We start from the raw sequence: 18,668 nt of genomic DNA, 5'->3' as shown, positions 1-18,668 counted from the left end.
AATGCCATCCTTCGTCTTTAGAGAATGTTTCTGGCAGCCCAGTCCAGCTTTCACCCTTGAGGACTGAGCAAGCCATCTCAATGTGTAGACAGGAGTTGCCTTGTTTTTGGAATTCTGGAAACCATTCCTACACAACCTTTTTCCTTCTCTTTGGAGTCTATCTTCTTACTCCAGGGCCTATGAGAAAACTCAGGTATGCTTGGGGCTGAGGCATTAAAGTGTCTGAGTGGTGCATCTGGACTGGGGACTCCATTCTAGCAGCACAGGCCTCTTCATTCACTCTGTCAACAGATATTCATTGTGTACCTATGATGAGCCAAGAAGTATCCTGGGTACCAAGGATATAGCAGGTAAAAAAAAAAAAAAAATTCCTGTTTTCTTGGAGCTTACTCTCCAGTGGGGAGAGACAAACAAATGAATAATTAAGTGCCAAGGAGTGAGACGTGCTAATAAGGAAAAATAAAGAAGGGTGAGAGAAAAGGGAGGTGCTATTTTAGACAGGTTGAGCAGGGAAGGCTTCTCTGAGGTGACATTTAAGCCAAGACTTCAATGAGGGAGCAAGCTGCATGGACCTAGAGGCAGGTGCAACAGCTTGTGCAAAGACCCTGAGGCAGAACGTGCCCGGTGTGTCCGAGGCATGTAAAAGAGGCCAGCGGGAGAAGGGCAGAGTGAGAAGAGAGATCAAGCGAGGAGATCAGATCATACAGGCTTTGTGGGTTATGATGAGGGCTTTGGATTATATTCTTAGTGGGATGGAAAGCCATTGGACAGTTTAACACAGACTGATTAACATTTTAAAAAGCTCTCTCTGGCTGTTGTGTGGAGAACAGACTACAGGAAGAGTAGGTGGAAGCACAGATAGTTAAGAGGCTATTAGAACATCCAGACAAGGGATAAGAGCAGCAGTGAGAGGGGTAGGGAGCTGCTGGGTTCTGGATCTGTCTCAGGAAAGCCTATAGGATTTGCTGGTGGACTGGATGTTGGGTATGAGAGACAAGAGTCAGTGGTGCTTCCAAAGGGTTTAGCCTCAGAATGGAAGAATAAAGGGAGAAGTCTGTGCACAGGGGAGCATTTCATACCACAGGGCTGAGTGTGGGAGAGAGAAGACCAGAGGCCAGAGCCCTGTGTTCCCCAGTGTTCTGAGGCTGGGAAGCTGAAGAGGGTAACTTAAGGGAGGTCAAGAAAGGGCGGGTCAGAGAAGTGGAAGGAGAGCAGAGCGCTGTCCACAGGTCAAGTGGAGACAGTCATTCTAACAGGCAGTGGGCAGGTACAGGACACAGGTCAAGCAAGAAAACAGACCCTTGGATGTGGCCACTCAGGTCACTGGTGACCTTGGTAAGGGAGCTTCTGACGGGGCTGTTGAGGAGAAAAGCTTGCAGGAGTGCAAGTGGAGGCGGGGTGCATGAACAACACTTGGAGAATCTCACTTTAAAGGGAGCAGAGCCATGGCGTGGCAGTCAGAGGGGATCTAGAAGCAGAGAAGTTGTTTTTAACCAGGGAGCTGTTCCTGCGTGTTGGTGTGCAGATGTGAAAGATCCGGTAGAGATGACGGCAGGAGAAAGGGGGCAACTGCAAGAGCAAAGCCCTGGAGGTGGGAGGAGGGGAGGCCCAGGATGTGGAGTCAGACGCAGCAGGCTGGGGGTTTATGCCTCTTCCTCACCCTCATCTTTCCCATCATCTGCTCCGTCTCCTCAGTTCTAAGCCGGACCCACACCTCTCCCGCCTGGGACTCCCGTGAGCCCCCAGGTCCCCGCAGCCCCTGCACTGCCTGAACCCTCTCCCACTGCCTCCCACCCTGGAGGCCTCTCCTGGAGCTTCCACTCTGCCCCGAGGCCACACTCACATCTTCTCTAGCTCACCTTAGACACAATCTGACTTCTGGCATTTCCTCTCACGAACCGAACTTGTTCGGTAACTAACATGCAGACTGCATTTCTGGGACACTTTCATAGACCTCACTGGACTCTTCCCCTTGGGAGGCAGGCATTATTTCCATGTTTCAGGCTCAGAGAGTTTGGTGCAGGGCCACACTGCTGGGTCCCAGAGTCTCCCTCCAATAGGTCATTAGACCACAGGGCTTGGGGAACCAGTGACAGCCCATCCTACCCGGTCATACACTCCTCTGTGGCTGTGTCCTGCAGGGCAAGGATGCCAAGTCCCAATCTCTGGGCACTTCACCACGAGAGGAAGGTTGGTGTGCAGGCCTCTCTCCTGGGAGTGTGCAAAGAACCAGGCACCCAGAGAGCAGGGGCTGTGACTGTGTTCCATCTCTAAGTTAATGGCAGGCAGGAAAGCCAACCTAATGATAGACCCCAGCTCCACCCTCTCCCCCTAGGCCTCAGACTTCACCAGCATCCAAAAACTATGGCAGGACATCAGCCTAGTAGACAGAAAGAACCCAAGTTCTAATTATCAATCAGAAGACAGAAACTGCCCTTGACATGTCACTGTCTTGGGAAGTGGGATTTGGGGATGGTGAGTCCCAGAGAAAAAAGGTTATTTTGGTGTGAGAAGAGTGTTATTTCTGTTTCTGACCTCTGCTTGCCTCATACCGGGAAAGACAGCTTCATGCCTGTTTCTATAATTAAGGAAATGAGAATGCGCTTTTTCCAGCCATTTGAGAGGAGTTGATTTTGAGAGGAGTCGGCTGTGTTGTGCAGAGGGGAGAGGGTCGGATAGATCCTGCATCACAGTGAGAGGCATAGAAGCCCAAGCCTTGCTAGTTGGTAAGAAATCACCAGTTTATTGAATGAAAAACCCAACATCCACTCAGTCCCCCAAACCCCACCCCTCTCCGGCCCCAAGAGAGCAGCTCAGCCCAGGAGATGCTCTGGACAGCAGGGCTGAGCAGGGGTATAAGGGCTGGAGGAGTTTGGGGAGGTATGGAGAATGAGAAAAACACTTTTCAAAATGAAGTTCTGTGCAAAAACTTCTAGAAGGGGTGAGGGCAACGGTAAAGCTGTGGAGGTGCTGGGGTGGTGGACAGAGGGCTGCGGCTGGGATGGCGGCCCTGCGTGCTCAGCTTCTCCTGAGAAGGCTGATGGTCGAGGCTGAGGAGTTGGCTCAGACCCCCATGGCAAGAGGGAGGGTTTGGAGCCTGCCGGAGAGAGACCTGGCTGGGAAGGTGGGCTCTCTGTCCAGGTGGGAGGTGGGGAAGAACACACTAGGGAATGGGACACAAACGGACATGGTGGGCACGGGGAGATGTAGGGTCACAGACAATATGCCGGTGGGGGTCTGCCTCCCATCTGTCCCAGTCTGGAGTTCAGGAAGAGGCAGGCTGTGCTGGAGGGCAGGGGGTGGGAGGCAGAGGGAGGAGAGTCATCAACAAGGGGGAGCCACAAGGACAGCGACTGGTGCCCAAGCGAGTCACATGGAACCACCAAGAGACTGGCTGTGCAGAGAACCAAAGAAACACTCAAGGATGCTCGTGACATCTAGGGGGGACCTGGGGGTCAGTGAGGAAGTCGTGCATGGGGGAGACCAGGAAGGCCCCTCCACCCCAGAAATACATGGCATCACCACAGAAATGCGGTTCTGGGGGTGAGGGAGGGGTGGGGCTGCTCCTGTGATTGTGGAGGGGAGGGGGTCCCTTGGGCTCAGGGTGCCCCTCCTATCCCACACTAGGAGAACCCACCGGAGTGGGAAGTGGCCCTGGGCCCCATTTGAGGGGGGGCAGGTTGGGCAGCTGGCAGAGGGATGGGGAGGGCTGGATTCCCTGCTGTGGGCCAGGGTTCCAGGTTTCCTATTTCCAGGAAGGAACTGGTGCCATGTGGGGAGACTGGAAGTCGGTGAAGGGAGGCCCAGAGGACTCAATTCCAGGGATGGGTGCCAAAAGGCAAAATCGACACGCCCCGGCCCGGAATGGGAGGGAGAGGACTGAGCAGGAGGGAGGGGAGCAGCGTCCCCACTGGCAGTGTCCTTCAGGACTGGGCAAGAGAGATACAGGCCTCAGGGCCAGGAAAGGGGACGCTGGACCCAGGCCTGCTGGCCTCCCCCTGCCCGCAGGCGGTGAGGCTGGTGGCAGTGCCAGGAGGGAGAGTGGCCAGGAGATAGTGCCCTCAGGTGGCCTTGCTGCCACTGAATAGTCCCACTGGAAAGTGCTTGACATGGGTGGGCCACTGGGCCGCCAGCTGGAAGAACTTGATGTCACTCCACTCGACTCCGTCGATGGACACTGGGGTGACAGGGGAAGGAGGGGGTGACCAGGGCTGCTAAGGCCACCTCCCCAGGGTCCCTCGGGGAGGGCCATCGCCTCCCTCCCCGCAGAGTCCCCTGCCCCTCTTCTTCCCGCCCTGCCCAGCACCCCTCCTCCCGTGTCTCCCCGTACCTCTCAGCATGGTCTGCTGCTGCTTGGCAGAGCAGATGAGGCGGCTGATGCCCTCGATGACCTGGCTCTTGGAATCTACCTCCTTTTCTCGAGGTTTCTTGCTCAGGAAGATCGTGGGAACTGGAAAGCAAGCAGAACCACCTCTGTCACAACCCTTGGAAAAGTATTCACCCCCTCCCCTCTCTCAGCCCCACCGGCCCCTCTTCCTGTTGTGTGTGTGGTGGGGGAGATGATCTGCTGATGGACATCCTCTCTCCCCAGCTCTGGGTAGGCAGGCAGCACGTACCAGGATCTTTGAGTCCTGCCCCCTCCCAGCATAGGCCTCTCCTTGAGCTTCAGTATCATCAACTGTGTAACGAGGACCTGGGGCCAGTTGGGTCTCTGAGGTCCCTTCCAGCTTGGGTGTTCTAGGTAGCCTGTAGGGCAAGGAGCCTGTGCCCTTGGGCTCCTGCCTACTCACTCGCACCCACGTAGGGCTGAGTCTGCTGCGGCTAGGAGGAGGGAGGCCACACCAGAGTGTCTGCACCATCTCTGTTCTAGGGATGTCGGGGCAGCAAGGAGAACACATAGAGCTGTCAGGCCGGCCCTTGTTGCTCTGGCTTTTGGCCTGGCACAGTCCCCCGCTTGCCCTCAAGAGGAACTCTGTGGAACAGAGGCACGAACAGAAAGGGGCCCAGCTGCTTTGGGAATGCTCTGAGGAGGAAGGGTCCAGCGATTAGAGAAAGCCCCTGACAGCTGGGCGATGCGTGGGGCTGGGAGGGCCCATGGGTCACCTGGCCGACTTGTCTGCTATGGCAGGTGCACAGCCAAATCAGCAGAACAGACGGCAGCAAGCTCTGCCCTAGCCCTGGCCTGGTTGTGGGGATTCCTGCCTCATACTCTCAGAGCATAGGACCCAGGCCACCCCCAACTCTACCTCTAGTGACTTAAGTGCCCCATCTTATCCAAAATGGGCTGTACTCCTCTTAATTCTTAAACAACAAACATTCTGCTTCATGGGGACACAGTGATGTCCTCCTCTGTCACATGGTCCATCCCTGAGGGTAGTGGCTGGAAAGGCTCCCTACATTATGGCAGCACTAACTGCCTTGGCCCCTAAGGTGCTGATGTTCAGCAGGTAGGGACCAGCTGCTCACTGGGAACATCCATTTCCTTTGTTAAAGAAGGAACGACCTTGTCTCGCAGGTGATGCAGGTCCCCGGGCTGGACCCCATGATATATGTGCTCTTCACCTTCATCCAAAGATCTCCCAGAAGCAGATTCTGTCCCAGGCCCTGAGAGGAGATGGGGAACCCCGGTGGCCCCGACTGTCCCTGGCCTCAGATGTCACTTACCTTTCTTGTTCTTCTCTTTGGTGACCACAGTCATTGCCATGGTACCGGAAAGCTGGGCCTCCCCACCATGGGGCAGGCGGGAAACCTGCACTGAGCGGAAGACGCTCTTGAGGGTGTTCTTGGAACTGGCGTCCCTCTTGTCACCTTCCCTTCTCCGCTCACCAGGGTGGCCCAGCCAGTAGTCCACCTGGAGGCCAATCACGTCCCCATATGGGCTGTTGGGGCTCCTGAGGAAGGGGAACAGTAATGGAGAGTAGGCTCTGCCTTCAGTTCCCAACTACATGGCCAGGTTGGAGGGCCCGGGGGAGACTGCCAGGCTCTGGGAGGGGTGAGAGGAGGCGGCAGATTAAACGGCTCTGGGTTCCCTCCAGTCTCATGGAATTGGTTCGTGTGGGAAGGGAGAGACAGGCTGATCGGAGGACAAAGCCAGGAGCAGATAAAGACCTGAGACACTGTGAGGGAGCCAAATACAAAGTCACAGGGCGATAAGGGAAGCAGAGAGGAAAGGAGCTTTAGGAAGAAAGCCTGCACGCATACATACACACACTCATATGCACACACATACACCCCCCCAGCAAGCACGTATGCACACATATACATACACATGCACATACACATGCACACACATGTACACACCCAACAAGCAGAGCCCAGGAAAAACCCAGCCAAGGGCTGGAGAGATTAAGTGGGGCAGAGACAGAAACACCTTGGCCAGCTCCACAGCAGCCCCAGGAGGGAGAGCTGATGGTTGCTGACCTGTGGCTTTCTCTTATTTATGGCACTTCTAGCTCAGGGATAATTTTAGCTCCGAGGGGAAAAAGGGCTGATGTTTTCTTGAAAGGAGGCGTCAGACACAATAGGTACACAGGCTACAAAAGTCATCTGACATTTCTTTCTGCCTACTTTCAGTGGTTCCATTAAAAACCAGCTTAAATGGGATAGAAAAGGAGGTCGAAGTTAAGGGCTGGTCCCCAGACCCTCAGGAAGCCTGGAACCATGAGGCATTACCGGCTGTGTGGGACTTCCTCCTTTCCTGTACCGTCCCTTCCATAAACCAGTAGAGACCACATGATGGGAAGTGAAAAGGGGAGGAGAGGGTGAGGGACGATGAGGGTTGGGATCCGAGGTGCAATGCAGGCTTCTCGCCATCTAAGAACATTCATGTTCTTCAGGGACCATGACCCTGTCATTGGTGTTTCTGGGACAACCACGGGCTAGTGCCTCCCCTCTCTGCTGCTGAGGACCATTCCCAGGAGACACACAAAGAGGTAAGGCAGAAAAAGGGAAACAGGGAGGAAGAAGGTGCAGGAGCCCATTTCTGTTCCTGACTCACACCTGCCCTTTTCTCACCTCCCAGCCTGCTCCCTCAAGCCCCCTGCAGGAGCATTCTGCTCCACACTCCGTCTGTCATCTCCTCTGTTCTCAGGCCTGGCATGAGAGGTGCCTTCTGAGAGGCCACCCTGACTGCCTGATCTAAACTATGGGTACTCGAGATCCTAAAGAAATTCCTTCTCCTTTCAGAACCATCCCCCTACTATTTTTTCATAGCACTTACTGCAACCTACACAATTTGAAAGTTTTTGCTGCTCTGGCATTGCCAGGACCCAGAAGCCTGAGCTCCGGGACTAGGATGAGCCTTTCTTATTTGCTGCTACAGCTCCAGTGCCTCAAACGGGCACTCTGCTGACAGACAGACTGAATGCATGAGAGAAGGCAATAACACCTCCCATGTGCCAGGTACCAAACCATACAGGTTCTTATTTAAGCCTCACAGACTGTGACATGGCTATTTCACTCTACTTACAAAGATGAAAATGAAGCTTAGTAACTTGTCCAAATGACAGATTCTTTGCTTGACAAAACTTTAGAAACTTTAGTCTGGCTCCCAAACTTTTTCCTAGGCTCATTTGTGTACATCTTTGTAAAATCCAGTTAGCAAGAACCCTGCTAAGACAGTTGGCAAGAGCCCCCACTCTCCCTGTCTGATCACCTGGGATACCTGCTCAGGTTCCTCATCCGCCACCGCCCCCAGAAGATGTCTGACACCCTGACCTGTCTTCAGCAAGAATCTCCCGACCCCTAATGTTTCTTCTTAGTCATTTTCCATCCACACCTGCTCCCTGGGTAGAAATCCCCACTTGTTTCGGTTGTGTTGGAGTTGAGCCACCGCCCCCGCAAAATCCATGGCAGTGCTCCCTACACCTATCTCAATGGTCACACCTTGATGTGGTCTCTCTCACTGAGCCTTAGAAAGTGTCGTTGAGTAGTTAGTTCTTTACCAAAAGCTAATGTAGCGGACCTAACACAGAACCACGACTCGAACCCAGGTGTGCAGGACTCCCATGCCCACACTCTTTCCCCCTCGCTGGACAGTCCCCCAGCAAGACTCCTGTACAGCACTTTACAGGTTACAGAAGGTCTCTCTGTCATTTGTCTCATTCAATTCTTTTACCTGGGAGACAGGGAAGAGAGTATCCTCCATTGTTCAGGGCTGTTCCACTTGCCCGGCTAGTGACCGAAGTCTCTGAATTCGAACTCCAACGTCCTTGCCACTAACCTGCCTTCTACACTCAGTATAACATCACTGTTATACAATGCTGCAGGCGGGGGTGAGGGGGCAGTTAGTACGGTTCCTGGGCCCTGAGGGAGAGGGTCGGTGGGAAGGAGAGGTATGGGCAAGAGCCTTACCCCACAACGGCGAGGGCACTGCTCATGGATGGGGACGAAGGAGGAGTGGCTGTGGTATCTCGGCTCAGGCCTGAGCTGGAAGGCGGTGATGTGGAGGGCACAGTAAGGCTGACCACAGGTGAGTCATCCCCATCACCTGTCAGGGGGACAAGCACAGGGGGACAGCCAAGGGGTCAAGGTACCCCTCTGTCTCAGCTGTAGCTGAGCTTTTAACACCTCCCCACCACCCCCTGCCGCCGCTTCACCCAGGAAGTGAAGGTGGCCACAGTTTTCCTGCTCAAATTCTGACTTAACCTTAGGAGCCCCCAAATCTTCACCTTCTGGCCTGCTGGACTAGAGATGAGCCTAGAAGGCATCACCTCACTTCACAGAAGCAAAAGAATCCCAGCCTCACCTGCAATAGAGGGAGAATCTTCAACCAGACCCACCTTCACCACCTGAGAGAAAGAAGAGATACCACATTAAGTCCTCTCACTAAAGCTGGACACATTTTGATCCAGTTGGAAGCAGGTGTTTGGACACAACAGCCATTACTATATATTATTTGATCAGAGGCTTTTAAAATCTTTGCAAATCCAGAGCAGCCCAGATCTGTAAGATACGTATAAAAGCCCAGTTCCAAACAATGATGTGGGGGCACATGAGGCCTTGTGGCTCATCTCTAGGGAGGGCAAAAAGCCACCTTGAAGGCAGGAACCATTTCAGTATTCTGATCTCATTTCTTCTAAGATCACGTGGGTAGGAGGCCATTTTCCCATGTCAGAGAAGTAAAGAACCGCTCTGAGAAAGCTTAGTAAGACAGGGTGTTGCAGGGGAGGAGCTCTCTGAAAGCCTGCCTGTTGCACCAAGCAGGGGAACATGCTGATGTGCTGATACCAGCTTCCTCCTTTCCAGATCTGTTGGAATCTGGGACAATATGGATAAGGAGGTGATCCCAGGCACCTTCCTGCCCCTTTCCTGCCTCAAGGAAGTGGTATTAATTTCAGCTTCCCAAAGGATTTTAGATTTCTCATAGAGAATTCTGGGAAGGACAGAGGGGGCCCTCCAGCGGCCAGCAAAGGGCACAGTTAGAAACAGACTAAATGTTACAGCTGTGACTTGAAGTGACAGGTGAATTCCTGTGAAGTAGCAGGCCAAGGGCCTAGCACCCGGCAGAAGTGCAGCAGAGCTGAGAGGTCACAGAAGCTGCACCCTGGGGACTGACAGGGAGTGGAGATAACGTGCAAATGGTCCCGTCATGGCTACTTAGAACACAGTGCTGCTGTTCACTGAAGTTTGTCCCAAATTCTTTATGCATCCTTATTTTAGTTCTCGGAAAGTAACATACCGACACTCTGAACTTCCTGGACACAACTCCCTTGCTCCCCTGGCATTATATGAGGCTGCCAGTTCCTTTGTTGGTTTAAATTTTTAATTTTTAATATTTCTCTCTTGTCTGTGAGGCCAGAGTGTGCAGCAACCCATAGCTCCACAAAGATGTGTATCAAACCATCAGCTTAGGCTACAGGCTGTGGTCTGGAGCCTCCAACATGGCAATGGAAGTAGCCCCAGTGGCTAACAGGAACTGAGTGGATCATTCAGACAGTAGGCTTTAGCAAGGCACAAGAAAGGGCAACCGAATTTCTCCAGGCTCAGGGATCTCCCATGATCACTCAAGACATCCAGAGTCCGGGACGAGCAAAGAATAAGCCCTTCATCTGCTTATGTCCCCCTACCCAAAGCTAGGAGAGTATAGGAAAAGATACAAGCTGACTTGGAAGTGAAATTCAATTGTCTCATACATGGAAATCTGAATTTTCAGCCACGCTTTTGTGGAGTGCTCTGGCCCCACAGGGTGTCAGCTCTGTCACCTCTGGGGTCCCTTTCTTGGTTGGTCTCTGCCTTATGGCCGAGCTACTGCCAAATGAAACAAAGGCCAGTGCCACCTGACATCAGGGATATTTGAGACATTTCCCTTTTATTTTCAAAATCAATGAACTCATCTAGAGATTCTCCTTTGACTAAATAGGAAGGGAAAGGAGGGATCCTCCTTTTCAGTGGTACATTTGACCCTGAAGACAGAAATACCTACTTCTTGGACTTCTCTTCAGAATATCATCTATCATTATTTCATTTCTGAGGCAGCCTTCTTTTCCCTGGAGACTGCAGAACCTATGCTCTGGATGTCCCTCCCTAGGCCAAGGCACCAGGTTCTGGGCTTGGTGTAATAAATATGAGGATACTAGTGATGATCTGGGGTAGCCCATGATTCAGGAAAAGAGGATACTGAAAGGAACAGCTCAGTACATGTTCCAGCCCAGGGTTTCTCCACTTTGGCATTATTGACATTGGGGCCAGATTAATCTGTTTGGCGGGGCTGGGGAGCTGTCTGGTGCACTGTAGGAAGTTTAGCGGCATCCCTGGTCTCTACCCACTGGATGCCACTAGCACCCCAACTTCCAGCTGTGACAGCCAAAAATGTCTCCAGGCATGGCCAGATGTCCCCTCGGGGCAGAATCACCTCTGGATGAGAACTACTGTCTAGATGAATCTTTTATTTGTGTATGTGTATGTGGGGAGGCCAGGAGAATGGATGGGGTACAGAGGAGTGGGGAGTCAGTACTCACGCCAATGAAGGGGATAAACTTCTGATAGGAGTCTTCATCAGGGCTGTTGGGAGAGAAAGAAAAGCTTTATAGTTAGTGGGTGATACTGCATGGAGAGCTGGGGATACAAGCTTTTGATATTTAAAAAAAATTTTTTTTTCAACATTTATTCATTTTTGAGAGACAGAGAGAAACAGAATACAAGCCGGGGAGGGGCAGAGAGAGAGAGAGAGAGGGAGGGAGAGAGGGAGGGAGGGAGGGAGGGAGAAAGAGAATCTGAAGCAGGCTCCAGGCTCTGAGCTCTCAGCACAGAGCCTGATGTGGGGCTCGAACCCACGAACCGTGAAATCCTGACCTGAACCGAAGTCAGATGCTTAACTGACTGAGCCACCCAGGTGCCCCAGCTTTTGATATTTTATTGTGGCTTCAAGGGAGTCCAGACACTACATGACACTTTCCATCATGTCTCAGGATGGCAGAGGAGCCACAGATAGAGGCAAAAGTTCTGATCCTGCATACTTCACCACCTGCTCCCATGTGCGGATTTCAGCCCCTAGGATGGGCTTCTCTTTTGCTAAGGGGGCATCTATTTGGGTGGGGAGGCCCAGGACAAGGATGGCGGGGCCTGGATGGAAGGCGGTAAAAACACTGCCTCTCATATTCTCTTGAGTTGCTACAAAGAGAAACAGGTGGGGAGAAGGAAAATACAGAAAAGCAAAGAAAACTCAAGATTTAGCTAGCCCACCCACCCTAGCAGTTTCAAGAAATCCCCTGAAGTGAAACTTACAACTTATGCCTGCAGGTCAGCATGGCTTCAGCTACGGGGAGCTGGTGTGTGACACCTGCCCCACTGACATACTGCATGACCCGCCCGACCACGTCCAGTTGCTCTGCAGAAAAGACAAGAGATAACTGCCGGTTTATTTCAGCAGGCAAACCTGAAAACCTTCTGAGAGATCCCCTTGTTGAGACCCATCAGAAGACCCTCGGAGTTGAGGGAGAGAAAGGGTTCTAAAGATCCTCTGGTTTTGAATATAAGGAACGAGAACCAAAGCGCTGTTCTCTCCCTTCCGATCTCCGTTTGCAGTTCCTCAAAGCTCCGCTCTCCTCCAGGCTAATCGTGCTCACGCTTCTATTTTGTTCATACCAATCTTGTAACCTAGAGGGACTCCTCCACTCTACCAATCTGTGCCTATCACTTCCTTCAAGGTCTGGAGACACATTTGCTACTCCTCAGCCTTGCAGAACTCAAGCTCACTCTAAGCGCTGCCACTTTTACTCTGTATTTCAGAGAAAAGACGTGGTCAGCACAGTGTTACTAGCTTATAAACAGATTGCTTAGTAACTCTTCTCTGTTTCTTATGCTTGATTTCTGCAACTAGAAATGTCCTCCTCATCACCTCCTCATGGCCCTCCTTATTTCTAGATGCATAGGAGCACAGCAAACAGCAGAGCTTAAAAATGTCCAGAGTGAAGCGGGACTGCACATAATGGGCCTCCTCCTACTAAATACTTACTGCGAAAATAAACATGCAAAGGGATTGGGAGTGGTAGAACCATAGGGAGGAAAAAAAGTAAGCTATCTTGGCCCCTCCTTTGGCCAAGACTGGCCCTCCATGAACCAGGTGGCATTTTGCCTCAATCCCTCACAAACGGCCATTACCTGACACTGGGGGCTCCGAGCGACTGAAGAGGTCTCTCCAGCCAGAATCAAGGAAGTTACTGCTGTATCTACTGTCGACTGAGCCCAAGTATTTGGCCACAGGGTGAGAACCTAGGAGATGGAAACCAGAGAAGGTAAAGTGGTTAAGGGACAAAATACGGCCTGGCCTTTGAGCTCCCTAACTGTCCCTTCTTAGGGCCCAGCCCCAACATGCTGCTTCAGGAGTGAAATCTACTCCATTTTTACCGAGGGGAATGATGAGAAAGCGCATGTAGCCAAGCCAGTCGGAGGTCTTGCTGGCCAGCGACTTGACAAAGAACCGGAGGATGGAGCTCAGGTAACTCTGGCCTCCCACTGCTGCCACCTTCACTGGCCTCGGCATGGAGGAGTTGCAGTTGCAGCTGGGGAGCAAGGGAAGAGTCACAACCACATTTAGGGGGTTCACCAGCATCCTACTCGGACAAAGGCCCCAAGCTTTGACTTCACTTGATTCCACAACCCACAGAGGGAAAATAAGCCAATAAACAAAATAATACACAGAGAGGCAATGAACTACAGTGCTTTTGCAATAAGGAGAGAAACCTAGGATCAGAGAGGCAGGTGACTGTCTAGAAGGAAGAAAGAGTTAGCTTAGGCTAATGGGAGACAATCTGGCAGTGCTGCCAGGGGTCAGCGGTGGGCGTGAGCCCAGATGCCTGGAGGACCTGCGGTTCTCATTCCCATTGGCGGGGACTCTGGGCCCCTCTGGGGAGGTCCTGACTCTGGATGCCAAGTATCGTGGCACAGTTAGAGGGATGAGAGTAAAAGGCCTTTGTAAAACCCTGGTTTTCTCCCTGGTCTTCTTCGTCCTGGGTTTAAGGAGAAGATGTGGCAGGTCAAGAGTACAAGTTGGGAGGCAGGGAGAGCAGGAGAATGACATTTTCACACCCTGACCTCTGGGGCCAGCAGGGACAACAGAGCACCGTGGCCCGCCACTGTAAACCACACGGCGACCGAGGAGTTTTGGGCTGGTGAGGCAGGGCACTCCTGTCACTGCATAGAAGTCAGGGTGGGAGGATGAAGTCAGAGGGAGCCCCAAAGGGCAGGAGACAAGCAGAGCCCTTACTAGCGCTGAATACGGGTGAGCAAGGCAGACAGCACGGCCTGGACCTCCACGGTGGAGCAGGTACACACGACAGGCTTCCGTTGGTCCTGGAGCAGCTCTGCCACGTACTGGGGGGCAGGGAGGGAAAGGGCAGGGACACAGGTGAGTCCACGCAGCAAGAACGCAGCTCCCCCACAGGCACCAAGGAGCAGGCTAGGCCCAGCTTGAGTGGCAGGGCCCGTCCTCTGTCCTTGAGATCAAAGCCGGGCAAAGGTCAGGTCTCTGGCTGCCAGTGAAGAGAAGGTGGGGCTAGACCCCATATAGACATGCTAACCAGGAAATGTGGGAAGGTTAAGGAATCTTTAGATTCTCATGTTGCCTCTGTAGCGTATGTTCCGGGTGTCGGGGCCACTAGGAAAGAGGGATTCTGGCGCCAGGATCTACCCGGGGGCAGGGGGCAGCGGTGACTGGGGGCCAGAGGGTATTGCTCTGCCTCTTCTGAATTGCCTTGCTGGGAACTAGGGCAACCTCTGGCATTTTATAGCACTTTGTACCTTTCAAGATACCTGTATTCTGTTATGCTGACAGAAAAACCACACACGACCACCGTGGAAGGAAGGCAGGACCAGTAATACTATCACTTTTCTACAGATGAGGAAGCTGAGGTACAAAAAGTTAGTGACGTGAGGTCCCACAGGCCGGAAAATGACAGAACTGGGACAGGAGCCTAGAACTACACGCTGAGTTCAGGGAAGAGGGGCCTGAGACATGGGGATCATTTTCCTGTTTCTCCACGTCCTGCCTCTTGCTCCCCAGAACCTCTCCTCCCCAGCCCTGTCATCTTTAGTGCTTTACCTGGCCCTGCCAGTCCGCAGTGTTGACAAGGATGACATTTTCTGGGAGAGCTGCATCTGATACCAGGATCTGATTCAGTTGGTCATATACAACCTTTCTTGGAATCTGCAGGGACAAATGTGCCTGTCAGGTAGTCCCCAGGGAGCGTGAGGGGAGAGGAGGGTGCACTGGGGTAGAGAATCTCTGGGGCAGGGGTATTCAGGGAGAATACAGGGAGACGCTGGGAATTTCTGGAGGAGACCCAGTATCCCACTGGCCAGAGCAAAATGGAAAGGACAAGGATAAAGAGGAAGCAGAGAGTCCTCAGAGAACACACTCAGACACCAGGAACAAAGCCCCAGCAGTAGTCCCGACGGAGGAGGGGGAGGGCAGACTAAGCTAGAAACACGATCAGCATGCCCTGAAGGGTAATGATGCAGCCGAAGTACCAGGAGAGGAGGAGGGCGGTAACAGTTACCAGGTGCTCACAGAAACGAAATTGAGGGCAATGGGGAGAGAACCAAGGAGAGCGGCAGTGGGTACTGTGTGGGGAGCCCCACTGTCACAGGGAACAAAAGGTACTTCAGGAACAGTGATTAGCAAGGAGGACGACACCTGACACCTCGCCCCAGGCACAGGCTATTCTGGTCTCCAGTTCATTTTCAGCTATGCAATAGCGGCAAACTCAGGAAGCCACGTTGACACAAACTTTTCTCTTGGTGCTATTTATCAGGTAAGCGAACAGGCTTGCTGTTAGCTCTGGAGGAAGTGTAGTTGCGTGAGGTGCCAGTTTAGAAAGGTTCCTTCCCCAAGCCCCGATACCACTGGCCTTCAGAAAGAGAAAATAATTCCTGAGGTCTGGTTTCTTCTGCTTCTATTCCAGCCTACTCTTGGGTCTTTTAATCAAAATATTTTAATATTGTTGATTTGCCAGCTTGAAATCACATTAACCGGCCCATAGTAGTACGAAGGGTATCTGAGTCCAGGTGGGTGATGTCCAATGAGATACTGACGGTTGCTGTCCTCTAGAATAACTGATTCACCACACAATGTCTAGACTGAGGTCTGATGGAGGCAGAACAAATCAGGTGTGGAACTGCCACTTGGGGGTGATGGCAGGCTGTGACAATGCTGGCATTTCCTGCTCCCTCCTCCGCTCCCTGCAGATCAGCACCGAAGCCAATTCCGCACTAGTAGTAAGTGACACATATGTTAGACTTCTCGGATTTAGATCTGTCTTCAAGACTTTTATTCAGAACATTCCACAGTATTCCCTCTTTTCTCTCTACCTAACCGCCCAAGGAGGATGACAGAACAGAAGCCAAGGTCTAGGGATGCTCAGAGGGCCCTGGCCTTGAGAGGGAGGGGGTACCTGCGTGCTGTGGCCCAAGTCGGGGGACCTCTCACTGTCGGAGCTGTTGGTTCTCTCACTCAGGGGCTTGGAGAGCTGCCGCTCCTTCAGGGGTGTGCTCCGCTTCTGCCGGGGCGTGTGTACCCCATCCACTTTGCTGCCAGAGATGTGGAAAGGAGGTAGTTAAATAGCCCCCGTGACCCCAAAGCCATTATCAGCCACTCTTCCCCCGCCCATGAGCCTATGCTAACTATGGTCACAAGCCTCACACCATCTGCTTGGTTTCCTTAATTCTACCCTCCCTGTTATAGGATTTTCTTCCAATCTCGAGTACCTGGGAGAAGCAGAACCTTGGAGATCTGTTTTGCTGGACTTCATGGGAGTTTTGACCTTCTCTGGCACAACCAGACTTGTGCTCATATCTCCAAACATGTCCTGGTCAGTAATTTCCTGCCAGGGAGGAAAGGAAACAGCGAGGGTTACTTCCCCCTCAGTGACCACCCAGGAGCCTGGAGAGTCTCACAACGAGGGTCAGTCTCTCACTCTCTTTTCCTAGAAGCACATGGTTCTGCACCTATCTCTCCAATGAGGAAGTTTACTGTTTAATTTAATGCAGTGTGCCCACTCTGCTGGGTACTGTCTCTTGCTACTCGATCTGTCCTCTGCATTTATGAACTATTATTTGTCAACACACAAACCTGGGCTGATGATCTGGCTTCTTTAGGTGGGGAGGAGAATTTTAATCGTGACATGACATGATTAGAATTTCTTTTTCTTTCCTTCCTTCCCTTCCTCCTTTCCTCCCTCCCTCTCCCCCTCCCCTCTCTGTTTCTTGGAATTTCATTTTGAAATGACCACTGCAGTATAGACCACAGTCGGGCAAGAGTGGAAGCTGGGTTTTCAGATTATTGGTGAACTATAAAGTGCAAGTGTATAGTAAGCTTTAAATTAACCTTGCATCAAGTCTAATGTTTGGTTATTCACCGGATCTTTGATGTAGCATTATTTACTATAGGAAACAGAAGCCTAAGATAATTCTTCCCTGGACTCCATCAACTACCAGGTCTCACTGTGAGGCTAATGCATAGTACACCCCCGAGTGATACCTGGTAAAGTTCTCTGCTCCCTCCCACCCACTGTGTCCAGCCTCCGGTCCCACTGGAAGAACTTCAGTCTATTCTGAGAGGCCCAGCTCAGATGTCCCCCTCCAGTCAGAATCACTTGTCCTTCCCTGAGCCTCCACAGAACCTCAGGTGTGCATAGCTTGGCTCTCCTCCTGGAGGGTGGTGTCTTGATGGCAGAGGCCTTGGTGTTCTCACCTTCACATCTTTAGTGCTTAGCACATGTAGTTACCCAGTAAGTATGTGTGGAGCCAGTGTATAAATTGGGCACTCCAAGCGATACATTCCATTTCTCTAGGGCTTGGCTCGCCCTCCTGGGCAGCTCCAGTCTCTTAGGGGAAGGACTTGACCAATAATCACTTGGAGATTTAACGTGTAGGCTGCCTGCTCACACTAAAAGCAACTCTGGAGGAAGGGATGGTTTTTCAGGGGAAGATACTGGTTGTCATCTCGCAGAAGTAAATAAGGATGACAGATAGTGATAAATTATCCAAATTAGCATTTAATCAGATCTAATAAAAGAGCAGAATGGGGACATTTCTGGTTTGCTAATTTGGGGAATGACCTGGTCTCCAGGGTAGGTTATATTCCATGGGTAAGGATTCCAGGAGAAAGAGAACACAGAACATTCACAAGTCCACAGATGTAGGCAAAATTCCCAGGGAGGTCTTGAAGGTCTTTTGGCTTTATTTCTAAAGGCACAAAAACTAAGTTACACAGGAGACTGAGCTGCACATACCAGAGTGTCTGTTTCAGTCAAGCTGTCATCTTGATTTTTAATCCAAGCAGATTTGACTTTTTCTAGAGCAGCCAATTCCATCTGCAAAAATTAGAATAATTAGTCATCACCATCCAAATAACTACCATTCTAACTGGTTCTCTTGGTCCCTCAGAAGCTTAAAATGCTTCCACTTAATTTGAATATCTCATCAAAATCTTTGGAATTTCCATCTTCTAAGAAGTGTGTTTGGTGAAAACTAAGTGTCAGAAGGATCAGCTAGTCTGTCATCATCAAATCAGTAGCACAGTGGAACTCAGAGCCCAGCAACTCTCATCTCTCGGACTCTCACAAGATGTCACAGGGAAGAGAAGATCAGCGTTTAGATGACTTTGTATGGGCCCCGCAAGGCCTCTAACTCTGGGGACAGTAAATGCCCTCGGAGGACATCCGGGGCCTCTTCTGCTTCTCAGAAGTTGCTGGGAAGGAACATCTTACAGTTCAGGTCTTTGACTTTGAGACTAAAGACATCCATGGTAGCCAAATTTATTTTGCTTGGTAGAAACATCTACAGACCCCTCAAGATAAATGAATATACTAAGCAAAACACACCCAATGCTACGCCATTTAGGTGTGAATTAATTCTCCCTCTGTCCCCAACTCTTATTAGCGTTTTTCATAAACATTAAAAATTTACTTTGTAAATAACTGACACATAGAACTATATTTTTCGTATTTGCTAACATTGTTTCTGGCTGTGCAGATGTCTACGTAAAAGTCACAAGAGTTTGAGCCTTGTTGTGGGTCTTAGATGTAGGGAAGGTACTGGCCTTAGTGAATGTTTTTGGAAACAGAGAGTTAGGAAGGATCAAAGATATCCTACCTTCTCCCAATCACTCAAATTCCTTCCTCTGAGTAAATTAAATAGTACTGAGAAACACTGGGCTTATAAATTCAAGG

At 51.4% G+C, this 18,668-nt stretch overlaps 1 protein-coding gene across 2 annotated transcripts in view; it reads right to left on the bottom strand.

Moving 5' to 3' along the window:
• Positions 1–2,716: 2,716 nt before the first annotated feature.
• PACS1 (phosphofurin acidic cluster sorting protein 1) overlaps positions 2,717–18,668 on the bottom strand; it is a 155,384-nt gene continuing 139,432 nt past the window's right edge. For both annotated transcript variants that reach the window (XM_040466040.1, XM_040466041.1), the window contains exons 11-24: positions 17,730–17,810; positions 16,204–16,319; positions 15,891–16,026; positions 14,540–14,644; positions 13,706–13,812; positions 12,847–13,001; positions 12,601–12,711; positions 11,725–11,827; positions 10,959–11,001; positions 8,747–8,789; positions 8,353–8,488; positions 5,665–5,891; positions 4,331–4,450; positions 2,717–4,177 (exon numbers count right to left, since the gene is read on the bottom strand). In XM_040466040.1, coding sequence (XP_040321974.1) covers positions 4,062–4,177; positions 4,331–4,450; positions 5,665–5,891; positions 8,353–8,488; positions 8,747–8,789; positions 10,959–11,001; positions 11,725–11,827; positions 12,601–12,711; positions 12,847–13,001; positions 13,706–13,812; positions 14,540–14,644; positions 15,891–16,026; positions 16,204–16,319; positions 17,730–17,810 — 1,599 coding nt within the window. In that variant the 3' untranslated portion in view covers positions 2,717–4,061. The remainder of the gene's footprint in view (positions 4,178–4,330; positions 4,451–5,664; positions 5,892–8,352; positions 8,489–8,746; positions 8,790–10,958; positions 11,002–11,724; positions 11,828–12,600; positions 12,712–12,846; positions 13,002–13,705; positions 13,813–14,539; positions 14,645–15,890; positions 16,027–16,203; positions 16,320–17,729; positions 17,811–18,668) is intronic.

This window comes from Herpailurus yagouaroundi, unplaced genomic scaffold (genome assembly GCF_014898765.1).
Source record: "Herpailurus yagouaroundi ecotype Mexico unplaced genomic scaffold, PumYag 569, whole genome shotgun sequence".
In the NCBI taxonomy this organism is placed as follows: Eukaryota; Metazoa; Chordata; class Mammalia; order Carnivora; family Felidae; genus Herpailurus; species Herpailurus yagouaroundi.
The sequence above is the reverse complement of the archived record's forward strand: the minus strand, read 5'-3'. Positions and strand labels throughout refer to the sequence as shown.